The sequence below is a fragment of the Rhinolophus sinicus genome, linkage group LG01 (genome assembly GCF_036562045.2).
Source record: "Rhinolophus sinicus isolate RSC01 linkage group LG01, ASM3656204v1, whole genome shotgun sequence".
NCBI lineage: Eukaryota > Metazoa > Chordata > Mammalia > Chiroptera > Rhinolophidae > Rhinolophus > Rhinolophus sinicus.
The window spans coordinates 151322134-151342794 of record NC_133751.1 but is presented as its reverse complement, the minus strand read 5'-3'; the positions used below and the strand labels follow the sequence as shown (position 1 = coordinate 151342794).

Here is a 20661-nt window from a genome sequence, read left to right as displayed (position 1 = left end):
CTCATTATTTGATCCTTTAAATATTCAGTAGGATTAGCTGTCTTGGCTATTCATGTCTCCAGGTGCCCCTTTGCTGTGGCTGCCTAACTCCAATCTCTACTTGTATCTTCACATGACTTGCTCCTTTTTCTCTCTGTACCACGTGTAACAATTGTCATTGGATTTAGGTCCCAGCCACATAATCGTAAATGATCTCATCTTTATATTAAGTTAACTTAATTATATCTACAAAGACCCATTTTCCAAATCATGTCATAATCACAGTTTTTGGGGGTTGGGACGTGAACACATCTTTTGGGGGGCTATCATTCAACTCAATATAGGAAGCAAGTGAAAAATTTTGAGCAAGAGAGTGTAAGATTAGTATGGCCATAGTGAGCTTAAAAAATCAAGTAGAGAGAGTGAGGAGAAGGGAGCAAGGGAGGCAGAGAGGAAGGAGGGTGGTGGGGGAGAGACAGAGAGAGAGAGAGAGAGAGAGAGAGAGAAATAGAGAAATGAGAAGCACAGATGATAATTAGATAATTGCAGTAATCCAGGATGGAGGTGATGGACTCTAACATGGGATGAGCAGTGAAGGGAGAAGAATGTGATAGATGCCAGATTAAATGGCAAATGCCCAGATTTGGTTGCCTGAGTGATATGAAAGAGGAGGAAGCATTTAAAAATGTTTTAGAGAAAGAAATGAAGAAACAGAAAATGATTTAATAAACAGGAACAGGAGGTTTGCTAGAAGGCCATTATTTTGGAAATAAGATACTAGTGATCTTAGTTCTAGATATACGGGTATGGTGTCTAGGTGAAGCATCCAAATAGAAATGCTCAGAACATAGTTGATGATGGGGACCAGGTATTTGGGTCGTGGTCCTAACAGGACCTAACAGAAGCCACAAAGGAGTAATAGTTGACTCTTTTCCATATGTTTCTCAAGGGTTCTTGCATAGTTTCCTCCTTTCCCTCATACAGTTTTCCTTTCTTGCTGTTTGTGCACCCATATGTGCATATATATGTGTGTGTTTTCTTGATTTGTAAGTGATGGAATGGGGCTTTACTAATTTAGTAACCCATGCTTTACAGACATCTTTTATTTTTAAGTGTATATTGTTTGACAGCTAGTGTTTTATCATATGGATGCATTTAACTAATTTTTCATGAACATTCATTTTTCAAATTTAGTATCATAAATAACGGTAGTATAAATAATTATCCATTTTTGTAACTAAGGTTTTAGACTTTTTCTTGATGACTTTAATGAGCGTGCTCTTTTCCCAATGTTCCTAATGTATGAAATTATGTATGAAGTTGTTTTTGAACAAACGTGTTCGGGATCATTTTCCTTTTAAAGTCAGAGAGAAATAGTTTCTACATTCAGTAATCAGGCTTATCTCACAGTTTTTTCAGTAATTCTTCGCTTGAATATATGATAATGTCTCTTTAATTCCTAAATTCTTACTTCATCAACAGTTTTCTCATTGAAATCAACTGCCCTTTCTATTTTTACTTCCCCCTTCACTTCCTTTCCCTCCTTACCCATTATACAACACAGCTCTTCTTCTTCTACTAGATCCATGCTTTTATCCATGCGATGGTCTTCCCCTTGGCTACAAAATTCTAAGCATCAGATCTCTATTTTTCAGTCCCAGACCTTGCTCTTTTCGACACAGGGTCTTACTTTGCTGTGTGCATTAGCATACAATATTCTTTTCTTTAGCCTGTGCCTAATGAGCTCATATTCCATAGTTTATACATGAAAATGATTTTAAAAGAACTTGGAGGTAGTAGATAGCCTTAAAAATTATGACTGATACAAATTATATAGGTTACCTGATGTCTAATATTGACATTTCTACCAAGGAGACCATTTCCTGTCCTTTTTCTGTGAGAAGGTTCTCAATTTATTTTACTTTCTAAAGATGTAGGCTGCATGGGAATTAGATAACCAGTGCTATAAGCCTTGGAGATGGGACTGTGGCTTGTACTTACAGAGAAACCTCTTAGTACCTGCCCTCCTCCTCCCCCCCCCCCCCATGTACACATGGGCATGCTAAGGTTTGCCATCTCAGCCTTGTAGTCTTACAGTGTCGTAAGCCTTGGTATGTCTGCAGTAATGGAACAAAAATCAATCAAGAGAGGAAACTTACATGCCTCTGTGGCCTTCCAGTGTTTCTCGAGCTGCCTTTTTCTGACATTCAAATGACTCATCTACATTCACTTCTACAGGACTAGAAGACAGGGATGGTTTTATTCCATCTTCACAGAAATCAGACATGTTTTCTAGCAAATCACTTTCTCTCTAGGAATAAACTTTAAAGGCCATGCCAAGAAGAGTACCTTTTTCCTGTCTCCTCCCTTGTTCTGTGGGCCCTAGACTGGGTCTCTTAGCAATTTTCTTTTCTGTCGTATTCTCCCATGGAGTTGGGAGCTATAGTCATTCATTAGATTGAGATGCTGAAGAACAGGGACACACGGAGAAACAGTGACATACATAGAAATTCTCTCTCTGCCTATCTTCAGGGGCCAAATACCCTACTGGTAAATGACTGAAATTTCTTTGGATTTGAATTTGAATCAGTTGCTGAAATTGCTGAATGTTCTTTTTCTGTCTTTCTCCCTTCCTTCCTTCCTTCCTTCCTTCCTTCCTTCCTTCCTTCCTTCCTTCCTTCCTTCCTTCCTTCCTTTTAGAGTACTGCTTCTCAAATTTCAATGCACATAAATCACTTGAGAGCTTCGGAAAATGCAGCTTTTGATTCAGTAGGTCTGGAGTAGGCCCTGAAAATTTGCATTTCTAAAAAGCTTCTGGGTGATGCCAGTTGGGAACCACACTACTGGTAGCAACGTTTTAAAGAACAAATGTATTTTGGTCAGTTTTGATTATACCTTCAACCCCGGAATTAAGCCCTTCTCCAAGTTATTAACCTATCACAGAATAATATGACCCATTGATTTCCCATGACCAGTTCTAAATCTCATGGATTTTCCAGAGAAGAAATAGCTGTTCATGACTCCACTTTGCCTTGAAAATCAGACATATCTCACTGCCAGGTAATTTCCCTGAATTCATCGGTGCAGGCTTCCTTCTTTTTGTAAAGAAGATAGTCATGCGGCCTCTCTCATTGCTTGCTGTGGAGTGTTGGGCAGTACACAGACTTGAGGGATGGTCGTTTCTGAACGAAGCAGGAATCATCCACTGTTTCTCCTTCTGTTTCTCTAACTGCTGCAGAAGTTTAATCCACCTTCCTCCCTTTATTGAACTACCATTATTTGAAGCCCAGACAAGGAAAACATTTTAAAAAACCATTCTTTCTGTCTTCTCTCCCTCAGAATCCTTGAAATGGTGGTTAAAGGGAATGATTTTGGAATGGGAAGGTGTATTGTTTTTTGTTGGAAGTTAAATTATAAACAAGTTGCCACTTCTCAAATAATGTTGCATCAAGCTCCTGGTTATTTAAGGATATAGTGACTTAGTTTTTCTTCTCCTTTTGTTTCTGTGACATTATTTGCAATAATTTTTGCCGAGGTATAAATTATGTAATATAATAGAAATACAAAAGAGATAGTGCAAAATATGTACCAATGTCAACACTTGCATATATTTTCTTTTTAAGGAACCACGGCATTTGCAGTTTTTCAGCGAATTTGGCAGTAGTGATATTTATGTGTCATTGGCAGGCAAAAAAAAACATGGAGCACCAACTAACTGTGGATTCTGCTTTAAGGTACAGGCTTAATATTTTGATAGATGAATAAAGCAAGCCTCAGCCTTTTAGGTAAGCTTGAGTTTTTTTTAAATTTCTTTTAAAAAGAGACAGCTTTCTCTTACATATATGGGAGAATTTTAGTGGCTTTTATTTCAACAGGTGTTACCTTCAAGATATGCATTAACGATAAACAATGTGCTGTGGCCTTCTAGCCTAACAAAGCGCGAGGGCCCCGAGACCTGAAAATGCTCTGTGCAGAAGAAGAGCACAGTAGGACGTGCTGGGTGACCGCCATTAGATTGCTTAAGGTAATCCTGCTGTAGTTGTGCATTTTGATTAAACGCTGGGAGTACCATCAAGGTTTGAAAATAGCTGTATTTTAAAATGCGGAGACTCACTATGAATCTGTGTGGGTATGTGAGAAAGAGGAAAATTAACTGCCACCCAGTGTGTATATTTTATTTTATCTAAAAGATAAACATTTGTGGAGCTGATTGGAATAACCTAATAGCATTCATCTTTTGTGTGTGGAATAAGTATTCCATTTTTAGAAATGTCCTGATATTTATTTTTTGTAAGACTATTAATACATATCCAGTATCACTGAAACTTCTGTACACAACTTAGTCTACATTTTAAAAACATCGCCATCAATCCAATACAAAGTACATTTTAAGATGTGCCCACCTGGATATGTTTAGCACAGTTGTTTTATGTTTCATCGATGCGTTGTATAAATTGCTTTCCAGTTTAACTCAAATTATTATATAAAGTTTGCTATAGATATGTTATTAAAACATCTACCTTTGTGCTAAGTAGAAATTGTAGCTTTCATAAATGTAATTTCTTGGCAAGCATTTTGATGGGAGTAGAATGTTATAAAGATAGATAGGGAAGAGAGACACAAAACTATTTTCTTCCAGAATGTGTAGAAATCATATTTATTTTTGAAACTTGGATGCTAGCAAATTTAACACAACTTTACATTTATAATTATGAGAATTATCAGTCATTCCCTTTTGAAGAAGGACAGAATAATCAGAATCACATTAGTTGTCATACAGGTTTGGAACAAAGTTTTAATTTCTATTAATTTTCTTTTAAATTAAGGTGAAATATACATGGCATAAAATGAACCAAATTAGTTATTTTTACTGTGAACACTTCAGTGGCCTGTCGTGCATTCAGAATGTTGCACAACCACCACCTCTAGCTCCAAAACGTTTTCTTCATTTCAAAAGGAAACCGTACCCATTAAACAGTTACTCCCAGCCCCAGGCAACCACTAATTTTCATAATCCCTATGAATTTACCTATTTGGACATTTCATAGAAATGCAGTCATATAATAGATGACCTTTTGTGTCCAGCTTCTTTTACTTTGCGTAATGTCTTGTGGTTCATCCTCAGTCTAGCATGTATTAGTAGTATATTATTCCTTTTATGGCTAAATTATATTCCAGTGTATGTATATGTATGTTAAATAAACTATTTATTTATTGTTGATGGATATTTGGGTTGTTTCTATCTTTTGATTATTAGGAATACAGTAGAGATAATACTTTGAGGTCTTCAGTTTTCTCTCCCCTTCCATCAGAACTCTGAAAATCAGGCTAGGCTGGTAGACAAGATGCTTTCCAACCTTGTTAGCTAAGTCTTCCTCTCTTCAAACTTGGGCTCAAATCAGACACCCAACACAGAAGCAGGTGGTAAGACCACTCCTTTAATCAGTCTTTCAGTGACTCCAACACACCACTGATTTTACTAGGATACTCCATTATTTTTTTGTGTCTAATTAGAAAGAAAAGAATTATGCCAATAAAATTATGATATGATGCTTTCATAATACTGACACTTTTTATTTTCATTTAAATGGTTATTTTAGATTTATTTAGACCTATTGACCTGGATTTTCATCATCTATCAATTTTGTACACACACATACAAACACACACACACATGAAAATATATATGTGAAATAAATTAGTTGAGATATCTTTAAAACTTCTTCATATTATAAGTCTGACTTTTCTGAATCATTTTCATCTCAGATCAATGATAGCTATATTTTTGACAGAACTTCCAGCTCTGTGCCATCAAGAATTTTGGAGAGGCTGAACCTCTCAGAGAAATGCCTGCCGTGGTCTGTGGGGTTTTCTTTCTAAGTACTAACAGCTCTTTTGCAAGGTTTGATGCTAATGATTTCTTTATCCCACTAACTTCAGGCAATGACAAGTCACTTGGACCTCAGTGAATATAAGATGCAATAGATTAAAAGACAAATTTATAGATGTTAAAATCGGAAAAGAAATGTGTCTAAGAATTGATGAAATATACCAAAAGCTTTCTTTGGTCCTTCCATATACAGAATGATTAGTTTCTGTAAGATTGTCCTCTTCTTACTTTTTTCTCTCATCTGACTCTTCTGAAAGCCACTTTCAAGTCATAAATGCCCAGTTTAGAGATGCTATGTTATACTAATTTTCTACAGCTGCTGTAACACATTTACTACCACAGTAGTGGCTTAAAACAAGACAAATTTGTTATCTTGTACCTCTGTCATTTAGAAGGCTGAAATGGGTCTTAATTGGCCTAAAAACAGTGTCATCAAAGCTGCGTTCTCTTTTTGAGGATCTAGGGAAAATCCTTTTCTTTTCCCTTTCCAACCTTAGAGACTGCCCAGATTCCTTGGCTAATGGCCCCTTCCTTCATTGTCAAAGCCAGCAGTGTCGGCTGAGTCCTTTTCATATTGCCGTATCTCTGTTCTCTCTCTTTTGGCTCCCCCTTCCACTTATTAGGACCCCTTGTGATTACATTGGAACCACCTAGATAATCCAGGATAATCACCTTATTTCAAGGTCATCTGATTAGCACTCGTAATTCCATGTACCATGTTTCCCTGAAAATAAGACCGGGTCTTATATTAATTTTTGCTCCATTAGGGCTTATTTCCAGGGGGTGTCTTATTTTTTTCCTGTCCAATAATCTGCATTTATTCAAATACAATCATGTCATCTTCTGGAGCATCGTCATAACGTACTAAATGCGTCCGTCTGGCTGAGATCTTAACTGGGGCTTGTTTTGGGGGTAGGTCTTATTTTCAGGGAAACACGGTATAACCTAATGCTCCTTTGCCACATAGCCTAAATCATAGGTTCCAGGGATTATAATGTGGAATCTGTGGGGGCCATTATTCTGCTATCATATTGGCATTCCCTCTTTGTTTCAGTTATAACAAAGCCTTTTCCAGATGAAGCCTGAGAGGGAGGCAAGCATCAGTGAGGACCTTTATCCTGAGCCAGTGAGAAACCACTGAAGGGTTTCAAACAGGAAAGAGATATGATCTGTTTTACACTTTAAAATATCCAGATAGAGGAATTGTGGACTTGCCAGCCTGGACACATTGGAGGCACTCTAATAGGGGAGTGAATTGGTTTCCTCTGGCAGCTTGTTGTCCGTGGGGCACCTGTGGGATGCTCCTGGCTGGTGAGCTCAGCTGGGTGTTGGAGGTAACTTGCGATTGTCTCCTTTGGTTGTCTGTTATGTTGTTTCCAGAGTGTATCATTGCACAGTAAGCCCTCACTTAACATTCACCTCATGTGCACGTCTTCGGGATGTGGGAGGAAACAGGAGTATCCAGAGAAAACCCACGCGGACATGGGGAGAACATGCAACTCTACATAGAGAGTGGGCCTGGCCAGGAATCAATTTTTTATTTTTTTTTCATCAACATTATAACAAAATGACATTATTCGAGGACCTGCTGTACTTAGCAGGGAGGAGCAGGGAAGAATTAGTCTACGTTATGTTGGCTGGAACAGAACTGTCCCTCATTTTTATTATATACTACTTGTTAGAGATAGCCTTCCCAAGAATTTGGCCTCTTGTTTCCCTTTTATTTCATAAACACATAAAAACTCTTCATGTAACATCAGATGGAGATAGTTCTGTTCTCTTTGTAGAAATTCCAGTTACATATAGAATCATAGAAATCTGAGACTTAGAAAAGCGATTTGCTCATGTATGGTGTTCCCTTTCCTTCCCTTAGAACTCTGCTAGCTTCACTCTAACATATTTTGGTCCCTTAATCGGCCCCTCCATAGGGGCAGGGAAATGTTAAGGTGACCCATGCCCTACCCCTCGGCCAGAGTTAAATGCCTACCAAAGACCTCCAACAGCACAGAAGCAACTACCTAGCACCACAGATACCAGGGACAATATATCTTTGAAGAAAAGTCTTATTAGTTGGTAGCAGGCTTTTCACTGCAGATCTATAAAAGGTGGCCAAGCAGCATGTTCTTTGTGAAAGTGTTGGAGGTTATTGTATATTCTCCAAAATTAGCTTGACTAGGAATTAAGCTCATCTGTCTTGTTTTCAGAATTATTGTAGGCTTAGAGTTCATTTAAAATAAATTTTATTAGGTCTCATTAATGCCAATCAAACCTTAAATTAAAAAATAATTTTTAGAAGTTGAGAAATAATTGGATAAAGAAGTCAACATAGAGAATTTTAAATGAGTGTGGGTTTATATTCATGTTAAAAGCAAAATCTTGAAAACAGTGACTGTCCTTGTCCCCCCACCTCTGATTTTCTGCCTTTTTCTTACCAAATACATCCACTTTGCTGGAATTGCTTTTAAGGAAATGGTCTTTAGTAGAGAAACAGTTCTGTTGGAATGTTCAAATGGTATTCATCTGAAGGGTAAGATTGAATTCTGTGGTGTCTCTCCAATTTCTTTTATATAGGACCTACTTTTAAGTTCATTATGGCTCCATGAAATGGAGAGAATTGTAAAGTATCCCCCTGCCCCCCCCAAAAAAAAGCCTGTCTGTCCCATTGATCTCCTCTCCTCTCCTCTCCTCTCCTCTCCTCTCCTCTCCTCTCCTCTCCTCTCCTCTCCTCTCCTCTCCTCTCCTCTCCTTCCCTCCCTTCCCTCCCTTGCCCCCTCCTCTTTTTCCTTCCCTTCCCTTCCCTTCCCTTCCCTTCCCTTCCCTTCCCTTCCCTTCCCTTCCCTTCCCCTCCCCCGCCGCCCCTCCCTTCCCCTCCCCTTCCCTTTCCTAACAAAGTGACTTCAATCTAAGTGGGTTATCTTCCAGTTTCAGATGGAGACCCCTACAAGATAAGTTTGGTCATGGCAGTTGGCATTGTTAATGTTTCTCAAACTGATAATCCAGTATTACTATAATCGAAACCCATTTTCCAGTTGCAGCCTGGCAGCCCAAGTCTAATGATGCTACCTCCTGAAAGTGCAGGCGCCACAGTTCTTCTGACTGTCAGTTACGTTGCATTTGGTGACCCATTGTCTGAAATCATCCTAATTCCCCACTAGTTTGGTTTCCCTGAATTTAAAGCCAAGCATTAAGCAGTGCTGGAAGAGTATTGTTACCAGAATCTTTAACATAGAGCCAAGTTTATGGATTTACCAAAAATACAATGTAAGTCATCAATCAGTCATTGTAGAGTTTTAGTGAATTTTACCTGGTTTTGCTTAGGATGTGTATAAGGTTTGCAGAGTCCTGGTACCATTAAGCCTGGCACCTTCCCAAGTGAGCTATCTGGTTGCTAGGTGATATACCACTCCAAATGGTTTTGGTGCTATTGGTGCAAAGAATAACGAATAGAAATGTCAGTTCCAGATCTTTATACTGGTGAGCTAGACCTGAAGTGTGGGTCCAAGTGAAAAACACTGTCTTTTTAAATGTTTCATTTTAAGTCACTAAAGTTTACTTTCACAATTTTGGTTGCTTGTTTTAAGGAATGCTTATAATTTTTATTTTTTACATTGATGATGTATAATTAATGAGTTGATTTTCATAAATTATCTGTGTAGTAAAAGTGATAGGAATGTGTTTTTATTTATTCTGCAGTATGGCATGCAGCTGTACCAGAATTACATGCATCCATATCAAGGTAGAAGTGGCTGCAGTTCTCAGAGTATATCACCTATGGTATGGATTGAATTTTTCAACCTATATTCTATTTTATATTTCCATTATATTAATTTGCAATTGCATTACGTTATAAATGAATATTATAATGCATTTATATTCTTTTGGTTAAGTAAAATAACTCTTTGTCACCATCCTACCATAATGTTATATTGAATTATTTGTTCTTGGATTGTATATGATTGCAGTCTATGTGATAAAATCACAGCAGTAGAGTGTACATGAAGTATTCAGTTAAAATAGTTATGTTAAAGATATTTTTTAAACATTTGAAAGAATTACGTGAGCCAGTCTGTCTCATTACAACATTTGAAGATTAGATCTTAGTAATATAATTTATAGAATATTTTCTGTGGGATTGTAGCTGCTTTCTTCATTATTGATTTTGATTACGGGCTTATTTATTTAATTTAATATTAATTCTGGGATTGTCACAGCCTAATATAAAGATGCCAGTGGTTTGGAATTTTAAAAGCTAGACTATACGCGTGCGAGCTCTTTTGCATTTGGGCTTTCTAACAATAAAATTTTGAAAGTTCCAGGTCCTTGAAAAGCAAACTGCTCTCCAGGAAATCCCAAAACTTCCAGCTGAAGTATAGGTTGTGCATTACATTACAGTCCAGCCCAGCTTCTCAGATGTATCCTAAATGCAACCTGGATATTTATTTGCAGACACACACACATCTTTTTCCTTCTTTAGGACCTAATTTTAATTTTCTGTGCATTAACACAAGACATTTATTTCTTAACTTAAAGTTTATGTTCTGCCATTTTTGGTTGTGTTCTTAATATTGAGTATATTGGGAATTCAGATGTATGTGCCTGTGTTGCAAATCAGCTAAGGTGCTGCCTTTCCACTTAGGTTAAATATATGCTCTTCGTGTATGGGACCAAGGAAGGTGCATTTCCCCCCATGTAATGTAGCAGATGAAATGCTCAGTCCTAGGAATGAGGCATGAAATAAAGTTGATTATGAAGCCTGATAGACTAATATGGAAAAAGAACTCCAATTTTATACTTATGTTGCTTTAAATATAAGTTATGGAAGAGTAATTTTTCATCTTTGTATCATTACGTTTAAGCCCTAAAATAAGAAACAGCAATGTAATGAATTTTTATAAAATCAATCACTTTAAGGTGAGTATTTTTATAATTTGTCAGCTTATCCTTATCTTTCAATCCATATGTATATAAAGAATAATGAATGTTATTATCTTAATCCTTTGCTAAGTCATTCTAAATTTCTTTTAGAGTCTAAAGTTATTAGGCTGAGCATGTAAATAGCAGCCACGCATTTGGAGGCGATTATTGCTTAGTGTTCTCTTAATAATAGGAAAAATTGTCAAAAACAAAGTACTTTTTACTTTCATCACTGTCATTAGCATACAGGTATGGTATTATTCTCGCCTCTTTCCAATGACAGTGATACTACTGTTGATCACTATGCATATGACCATTTGGTTAGTGTAGCTTTTCAACACCGTGTATAGGAAAAGATGTTCTTTGAGTGAATCTGGTTGGGTTGAAGGAGAAGGGCTTTAGATGCCTGTGTGGTGAGGACCTATGTGTCCCATATGGCAGTTTTCACGATCAGAGAAAATAGCATTTGATAATTTTAGTTCCACTCTTCTCCATTTACATGAAAGAAACTAAGAAGTTTGGGGAGGTATTTGCATTTAGTTCGGTGTCTATACAGAATCCAACTTTTCTAGATTATCATGGAAGAATCGGTGTCCTGTGTAATGGATACCAGTTCCCTTCACCTGCCTCTGCTGGTTTTCATCCTGGCACTGTTTTCAGTGAGCAACATGGAAAATTTAGTGTATTTTAGTTATGTTTTTAAAGGAACAATGTTATCATCTCATCCAGGGATACATTTTGAGAAGTGAAATAAGAAAAAAATTCTCATACCATAATGAACATCATAGCTATCTATAGTATATAATAGGCGCCCATATCAGCCTTTGAAATGAGAATCATGAGCAGATATTTCAGGAAGCCAAATATAGTTGGTCCTTTTCAGGGCTAACAAAGGATTCATTTAAAGGAGCATCTGTTAATATGGTTGTGGCTGGAGTGAGGGGATGGGAAAAAGAAGTCTACACAGTTCTTATTCTTTCTTACTTTTTAAAAAATGCTGGAATATAAAGCTCTTTTTAATTAAAGTATAGTTGACATACAATATTATATTAGTTCCAGGTGTACAACATAGTGCTTTTATATACCTTACAATGTAATTACCATGAGAAGTCTGGTAACCATCTGTCACTGTACAAAGTTATTACAATATTGATTGTAATCCCTATGCTGTACATTACATCCCCATGACTTACTTATGTTGTAAGTACAGTTTTGTACCTCTTATTCCCCTGCACCTTTTTTGCCCATCCCCTTACCACCCAACCCTCTGGCAACTAATCAGTTTGTTCTCTGTATCTATGAGTCTGTTTGTTTTGTTTGTTCATTGGTTTAGTTTTTAAGATTCCACATATAAGTGAAATGATACAGTATTTGTCTTTTTCAGACTTATTTCACTTAGCATTATACCCTCTAGGTTCATCCATGTTGTCACAAATGGTAAGATTTCATTCTTTTTTATGGCTGAGATTCTTCCTCGCGTTTGACCCTGAGTGAGATGTTCCAAACTGCAGTTTCTTCCCTGTACCCCCGCATTATTATGGTACATGACAGAACCCTAGATAAATTCTATCTGTTACTGCCTTTACCATAAGCTGTCTGTGTGACCTTGGTTGAGTCACTGGTGTCCTGCAGTGTAAACTATGGGAGACAGTTGCCTAATCTCTAGAATCAATTACATCTCTGATGTCCTGTGGCCCTATATAAAGCAGATGAAAACAATATCTGAGGAAATTCTGTGTCCTCTTGCTAAGGACTGCACTGCAGGTTTATCTAGATGTTTAAATGGGGTGACAGTGTATGGCTACTAGTTGCCACCAGCTAACTTCCTGAAAACCATTTATGTCCATTAAGAGTGACTGTGTCTGATCTCAGTGTGACCTTGATAATCCAGGGTGTACCCCGGCCTTTTCTTTCTTAAAAAAAGAGGCATGCCCTTAAAATTATGGACCTTTTTTTAGGGCTTGCCCTGTTTATTCCACCAGAAGAAAGAGCTAGAAAAAGGGACAAATATTTGAAAAATACACTGATTCTGAATGTTATCAACATTGCTTTTCTATGTGAAAGAAACTGAGCTGAAAAATGACCTTTTGAGTTCAAGTCTGATTTTTTCTTCACTTCCATTTCTTTGTCCACCAAAGGTAAACTATTAATTTTTCATCCACCACCTGCCATTCAGTAGAAAATATTTGCTATATTCCCGTGTTTTCCTCTAGTGTAGTTAATATAGCAAATGAAAATACTCATTTGTATTGTAGACTCCCTACTTATGTCAAGTAATTGTGGAATATGGATCTTGTTTTACATTCAGCCTGTCATATTGTAGGAAAACAAAAAGAATAAGAACAACTGGTTATATTTATTATTCTTTCCTAACAGTATTTTTATGTTATCAGGACCTTGAGATTACAGAACCCATCTTGGCATGTGAAGTAGAGATATTATAAGGATAAAGCTATCATTGTGATTGAGATTAGTTACTCTGCGGTTTGGGCAGGTAGAGGCTTTTCATTAATGTTGGCAAAGCAAAAGTATATCCGACTGGTCCACAGCCCGGCACAGAAGATCACGGGGTGAGAAGGGCAAAGTAAGGTGTGACAGCAAATAGAGATTACAGAGACAGCATCTGTCTGGAAAGAGCAGCTGTCAGTTATAAAGGCTCCTGTAACAAATGAAAGATTGCACGCTGGATCTCTAGAAATAAAGATGAACCGAAATAAGATGGTGGGCTACTACAGCATGGTTTGAAGAGGAAATAACATGCTAATAAAGTGCCATGTGTGATGCAGTGATAAATGAATCCTCCCTACCCCCCAGTTTTTGTGTGTGGACATTTTATTTCAAGAACACGTGTGATTATAGTTTGTTAGACCAAGCAGACTATGGCTGAGTCCATGTGGAGAGATACAAAATGGTCTTAAGCCACGAGTCTCCAGGTGCACATTGGCTCCTCCTTTTCCATTAGATCCCTTGTTTTTGTTTTGCTCCTCTGTCAACGAGTGGAGAATAACTGTTAAACATTGTCCATGCTGTTTTTGAATAATTTTTCTTTTGGAGAGTTTTAATTCTTAAAAACTGAGTGACACTCTTGACTGGATATTTTGACAATTTTCTTTTTTTTTTTTTAAGATGGATGACTTGGGATGGCATACTTTTCAAAAGATGGTTGTGAAGTAGAGCTAGAGCCCTAAACAAACAGAAAGTAAAAATAAAATCTAGGTTTTCAATATTTTATTCTCACGTTCAGAAAATATGTATACAAAAAGTAATTGGCAAAATTAATTAACAAAAAAAGTTATTTAATATTGTTTGTTTAAAAATATCTTGTTTTTAGATCAGTTCTTCCTTCGTCATTGACTTGTTTTGCAGCTCTCATTTTGCCATGTTCATCTTCACAAAATGAAAGAAATATTTAAAGGGGTGGCCGGATGGCTCAGTTGGTTAGAGCGCGTGCTCTCAACAACAAGGTTGCCGGTTCAATTCCCGCATGGGATGGTGGGCTGCGCCCCCTGCAACTAAAGATTGAAAACGGTGACTGGACTTGAAGCTGAGCTGCGCCCTCCACAACTAAATTGAAGGACAACTACTTGGAGCTCATAGACCCTAGAGAAACACACTGTCCCCCAATACTCCAATAAAATTTAAGAAATATATATTTATATACTAAATCATAGAAAGTTTAATAATATGAAGTTATCTGAATTACTTCACAAAATTTGATTTTTCTAAGTAAGATGAAAGTGGAAGTGATAAACTTTTGAAATACATATTATAGTTCTGTTATAAAGTGAGTACTACTTCTTTTGAAAGAAGTGATGTAAGTCAGTTTATTATAGCTTTAGTGTGTCTTGAATCTTAATAAATAGTTGCTTCATAATAGGTAGATTTGACTACCTATTATTTAAATGATAATTGATTGATCTCAAATCATAATAGGGAGCTGAGTTCAGAAGTAATGGATCTTGTTAGTCATAGAAAGTGCTAAGAATTCCATTCTAAATTCGCATTTTCCTGTTTTACCAGAGAATATAAAGAGGGTTGTTTTAGGATAAAGACATGCTTACCTTGAAAGCTTTTAATCCCTCTATTCAACACTTAATTTAGTGACCTTAATTAATAACTATGTCACTTATTATTGAAAATATTTTGTAGCCCCATTTTACCTTGAATGTGTTTATTTTTAACTTGAATTTCCTGCTAGCCACCTTTGGAACTACATCCTAGTGTAGAAACATATTGCCAGTAAAGCACTGAAAGATAACTTCAAATACATTTTCATGGTAAAAAAATGTGTGTGTGTGTTTTTTTTTTTTCCCAGAGAAGTATATCAGAGAATTCCCTGGTAGCAATGGATTTCTCAGGCCAGAAAAGCAGAGTTATAGAAAATCCCACGGAAGCCCTTTCAGTTGCAGTTGAAGAAGGACTCGCTTGGAGGGTACAGATAGGTTCATGTTCCTCAGAAATATTTATTATTTACATCTGTTTCACCCAGATAGTTGAAATTTGTTTTACCCTTCCTCGTTCAGAAAAAGGGATGCTTACGCCTGGGCAATCACGGTAGTCCTACTGCGTCTTCACAGAGCTCTGCCACCAACATGGGTATGTCTGCATCTTCACTGTGACCGATGGCTGGATAGATATGCATTTCGGTGTACTCATTGAGGGGTTATGGTGGAAAGTCGTATAATGAAAATTGTGGTCATTTCATGCACAGCTTTGTATCCCTCCATTCATTTCTTCAGCTATCCACCGGTCCCAACCATGGTTTCACCACAAAATTTCTAGAGATGAAGCTCAGAGATTGATTATTCAGCATGGACTCGTAGATGGGTAAGTTTGATTTTCAGTGTTAGTGATTTTGATTTCTCTTGTAGTCAGTGATTACTTATTCAACAACACCAAGAGTTTTGACTTTGGCTTACTAAAACAGAAGTGACTTTGTCCTATAAGGATGGTTGCCAGTTTATCCTAGCAGTATCTGTAGAGTACCTGTTACATAATATATGCTTAGTATTTGTGCATAAATTAACAGAGAACTGAACAGGAAGCTCTGCTCTTAACCAGTGATCACTAATATTACCCATTCTGTGCCAATATTAGCATCTCAGATATTAATTGATGGGGAAAAAAGATGAACTTAATCTTTGGGTGTCAGCATTTTGACTTGAAAATATAATATGATTTCAAAGTATGGTTTGTGTGTTGACATCTTACGTGTTATATTTTTTTAAAGTTTGATTCAGGGTGTGTTAAGTAAAAAGCTGTTTGTTATATATTTAACTATTTGTCTTATTTTTTTCTTTCTGGTCACATTCCGATTTTCTTTTCTATTAATTTTAACAGCTTAAAGTAACATAAACCTATGAACAGAGTACTTCATGACTGTTTTTCATGTTATCTTTTAGTAGGGTACCATGGAAGATATAGGAGAAATATAAAATAAATTATGAACGATTTATAATTGAAAGAATTTTCTTTTTCTCCAAGTACTCATTATTTCAGGTACTTCCTGTAATACCTGCTAAATTCTCTTTCCAAATGCAATACACATTAAGGAGGTTGTATTGAGGTTTGGATGAGAAACGAAACCAACATCGATTTAAACAAGGGGTGACAGAATCTTATATTTTCAAGGGTTTAAGATGAGGACAGGATTTCAAGGTGATTTAATACTGACATTTGGATAAAAATGCATCTTCACATGGAATATTATTAATAGCAAGTCAGAATTTCTCTAGGCTCTAAATAAGAAAAAAGATTTTAATGTGCTTTTCTGCGTGGAGCACAGTCTTTTTAGATATAAATTTGAACGATCAGCAGAATTACAATCTGATGAGACCAAGGAAAGAAATAAACGACAAAGAATTGTTAAAATGTTTTGGAGGTTTATAATTTCCCTTATTCCTGAGCCCGGTTTATGTAAACTGAATGAAATACTTGTATAAAGAATGACGGTATCTTTATTTTTTAATGTTTTAATTAAAAATTGTTTTTTGGTATTTCTGGGGAAACGTGATGATACCAAGCAGTCCACTAGGTGGTAGTGGTGATTTACTCGGGAGCCAGGAGAGAATTACAGTTTGATTTACCAGTGAAACTCCCTTTTGTTCCATCTCCCTGTGATGTAATGTTGGAATCTCACACAGCATAAATGAAATGGATAATCTCATCCAACATCTGTGATGTCTCAAATTTGGCTGCCTGTTTGCCCAGGCGCAATGAGATTAGTATTGGAGTCACCAGTGGGGACTGTGTGCACTGTTTGCCAACAATTAATACAAAGCTGGTTTTGCACTGGATTGCTAGTGAGTAAGAATACACGCCTGGCAGCATTTTTCTCTTAGGCCATGAGGCCATGGCTTGTTTCTCTAGCCTGACATTACAGAGGCTTTTCTGCTGCATTCTTCAAGGTTAAAGTACATGTTGTTTGGGTGTTTCTTTTACTTAAAACATTTTGCTCAAACATTTAATAAATTATTTCAGGATTGATTTTTTTTTTTAAAGACTATATTCATTTCTCACTTGCTCTTGTGTATGTACCAGTAGGAACCAGAAACAAATGAAAAAAGGGGATCTAGTCAGTGTAGAAGAGGTAGTTAAAAAATGATTCCTTTCTACATAATATTTTCTTTCAGGGCCTAACATGACCCAGAAGTTAAAATAACAAAATGCTAATGACCTGTTCTCTGTATTAAATATGTGAATACCCAATTTCCCAGTGAAAAAGGACACTGTACTAATTATTAATGCCAGCATAATATTACATTGGTTATTGTGAGCTAACAATCTGACAAATGGGCTCTGTGTTTATCCTATGAAAATTAAATTAGCACTGATGACAGTTTTATAAGATAATGTTATACCATCAAGTTTGCCACGCTAGATAATCCCATCATTGAATACATAGTAAAGGAAAACTTTGGCTATATTTAATTTTATACTTTTTGGACTTGTTATATGCTGTATTTCTGTGAAAACCATGAGTAAATGTAGAAACACATCACAATTCTTTCTCTTTCTTTAGAGTTTTCTTGGTACGGGATAGTCAGAGTAACCCCAAAACTTTCGTACTGTCAATGAGTCATGCACAAAAAATAAAGCACTTTCAAATTATACCAGTAAGTAATTTGTGATTTCACATTCATGTATTAGAGATGATCTTAATGCATAAGGTTTTGGAAACTTGGGTTTTCTTTAGTTCTTTTATTAAATATAATTTGGGACTTTGTACTTTGACTATAGTTAAGTTTGGCAGAAATGGTTTTGTGAGTCTGAATTAATATAAGAAATACAGGAATTGTAAAAATTAAATTTTCTTTTTCCCATGAAATATGATTTAGCAATATTGTGTAGACCCCATGCCACCTATTGTTAAAAGGCCACTAAAGATTCTTTTTCCTGAACTCTACTAGCAATTCTTTAAAAACCATTATTTTAAAGCCCTTTCTTCTTTCTTGTCCTAAAAATGTGTTTTTGTTTTTGTTTTTGTTTTTTATAGTTTTGTTTTCAATCATTGTGGATAGATATACAGGTGCTACAGAACTGTATATCATTTTAACTATTCTGAGCACATTTAAAATTTTTTTTGTAATTGTGCTTCTGGGTGGCACAGCTTGTTTTGGATTTTTGTTTCTTCTGTTGCTGATTTGTGTGTGTGTGTGTGTGTGTGTGTGTGTGTGGTGTACACTTGCACGTACATATGTATGTATACATATGATCTGTGTACTAGAACCAGATAGTGTGGAATAGAGAATCAGTCTACTTTCAGGAAAGTGTTACATGAGATTGCTAAATTGCTAGTGTTTACTTTTGAATGGGATGTTTTTGGAATTACCCAAAGTCCATATGCAGTATCTTCCCTGCTTCATTGATTATGTGAGCGATGTCCCTGGCAAGTATGAATTGGTTAATACCAGAAGATCTCACTGCCCCCCTCCAAAAGGCAACTATCATTCCATTAACATAATGTTTGATTGCTTCAGAATCAATTTACTGATGTAAATATTGTGAATATTCATTTTTAATATGCTAAGTGATCCTGGTAGGGAGACAACATTTAGAAATGGAAATTAATGTCTGTAAGTGGGAGCATTAAAACCTTTTGTTTACCATTACACTGAATCGTGTAGAATTCTCACTGTATGTTGATTCAAACTATTCATGCTATTCTAATTACAGAACACTGTAAAAATTAGAAGTAGACAAAGTAGAGCCATATTGATTATTCTAGGATCATCTGATACTTCTTTTAAATGCAAAGTGAAGTGACAAAAATGAAGCAGACATGCCAAAACATTCTTTTCACTATCCTTTAGTTTATAAACCTGTCATATAAAGACACAGTATGCAATGGAATATGATTGTCCTTATGAGTATTTTGCCCTTCTTACCAGCTTGTTATTTTTCCTCTTGCAGGTGGAAGATGATGGTGAAATGTTCCATACCCTGGACGATGGCCACACGAGATTTACAGATCTGATCCAGCTGGTGGAGTTTTATCAACTCAATAAAGGCGTTCTTCCTTGCAAGTTGAAACATTATTGTGCTAGAATTGCACTTTAGCCAAACCAGAAGTGACTTGTTAAACTGTTGAAGAAAAAGGCCTCAAGAAAAAAAAAAAAAACAGAAAAAGACCATAAATAAGAGTGAAAATATTGCCATGGTGAAAAGAATCTATTTCACCTCCAAGTTACAAAAAATAGTTTGTGCATTACAAATAAGCAAAGAATTGGATTGACATAATATTCATCATTTAAAATTCATTAGTTAAAATTAAACCTCAGAAAAAAAATGATTTGTTGTGTTCTTGTGTGATTTTCTTCAAATGTATGTATTTTAAACATCTTTCTGTCCTTACCATAGCAGCATTAGATTTCTCAACTACAAAATATGGGGGAAAAGTTGGGTTTCAGAATGAATTATTTGAGCACTGAATTTAAATTATACTACTTTTTTTATAACTTAAGAAGTATGAAAAAAACTTGAGTTATCAATGAAAAGAAGCTACCCATAACCTGTTAAAACTAAAAACTATTTTGAATGATATATTTTTGAGTCTATTATAACCTTGAAATCAAATCATATTTTTAAGTAGCAACTTAAAATTGTTTTGAAGTATATTGATTTTTTTCAGGATGATTTTTTTTGAAATTATTGAATGATTAATTATACTATGATATTTACACTGGTATTGTATCCATTAGTGACACAGTTTTCATTGTATTTTTTTAATTCATTCAGTGATTGACTGGAATTCTCCAGTCATGTGTCCCTTTAAGGCACGAATATTTTGAGAAATATGTCGTTAGGTGATTTCATCATTGTGTGAACATCACAGAGCAAACTTAAACAAACCTAGGTTGTGCCACCTATTACACACCACAGCTATATGGTATAGCCTGTTGCTCCTAGGCTCCAAGCCTGGGCAACATGTTACTGTACTGAATACTATACACGTTTGTAACACGCTATGACACTAATGACAGCTACAATGTCACTAGGCGATAGGAATTGTTCAGCTCCATTATAATCTCATGGGACCATTGTCATATATGCAAACCATTACTGACTTAAAGGTCATTTTGTGGTATATGATTGTATTTGTTTTTAAGAAAATGATCAAAATATAGAGGGGATTTATATAATTTGCATATGCTTTCTCGTGGCATATAATCTATGACAATGTTACATTGTCACCATAATATTTCACATTTGTTTCCATGCTGTAACTTTATGAAGATTCCTTTGATCCTTGTTAATAGTACTAAATCATTAACCTGATCAAAATGAATACAATCAAAGATTCAAAATCTGTTAAGATCCTAATAGGTAAATTTGTGCTATTTTTGCCTACCCCCTTTTCAGTTTCTTACCTAGTCAAC

General features: G+C 36.0%; 1 protein-coding gene across 1 annotated transcript in view; it reads left to right on the top strand.

Moving 5' to 3' along the window:
- Positions 1–19574, top strand: part of GRB14 (growth factor receptor bound protein 14) — a 56196-nt gene extending 36622 nt beyond the window's left edge. The window contains exons 5-12 of the mRNA XM_074329175.1: positions 3603–3713; positions 3908–4003; positions 9563–9643; positions 15099–15215; positions 15307–15379; positions 15523–15610; positions 17805–17898; positions 19196–19574. Coding sequence (XP_074185276.1) covers positions 3603–3713; positions 3908–4003; positions 9563–9643; positions 15099–15215; positions 15307–15379; positions 15523–15610; positions 17805–17898; positions 19196–19342 — 807 coding nt within the window. The 3' untranslated portion in view covers positions 19343–19574. The remainder of the gene's footprint in view (positions 1–3602; positions 3714–3907; positions 4004–9562; positions 9644–15098; positions 15216–15306; positions 15380–15522; positions 15611–17804; positions 17899–19195) is intronic.
- The last annotated feature ends 1087 nt before the right edge of the window (positions 19575–20661 follow it).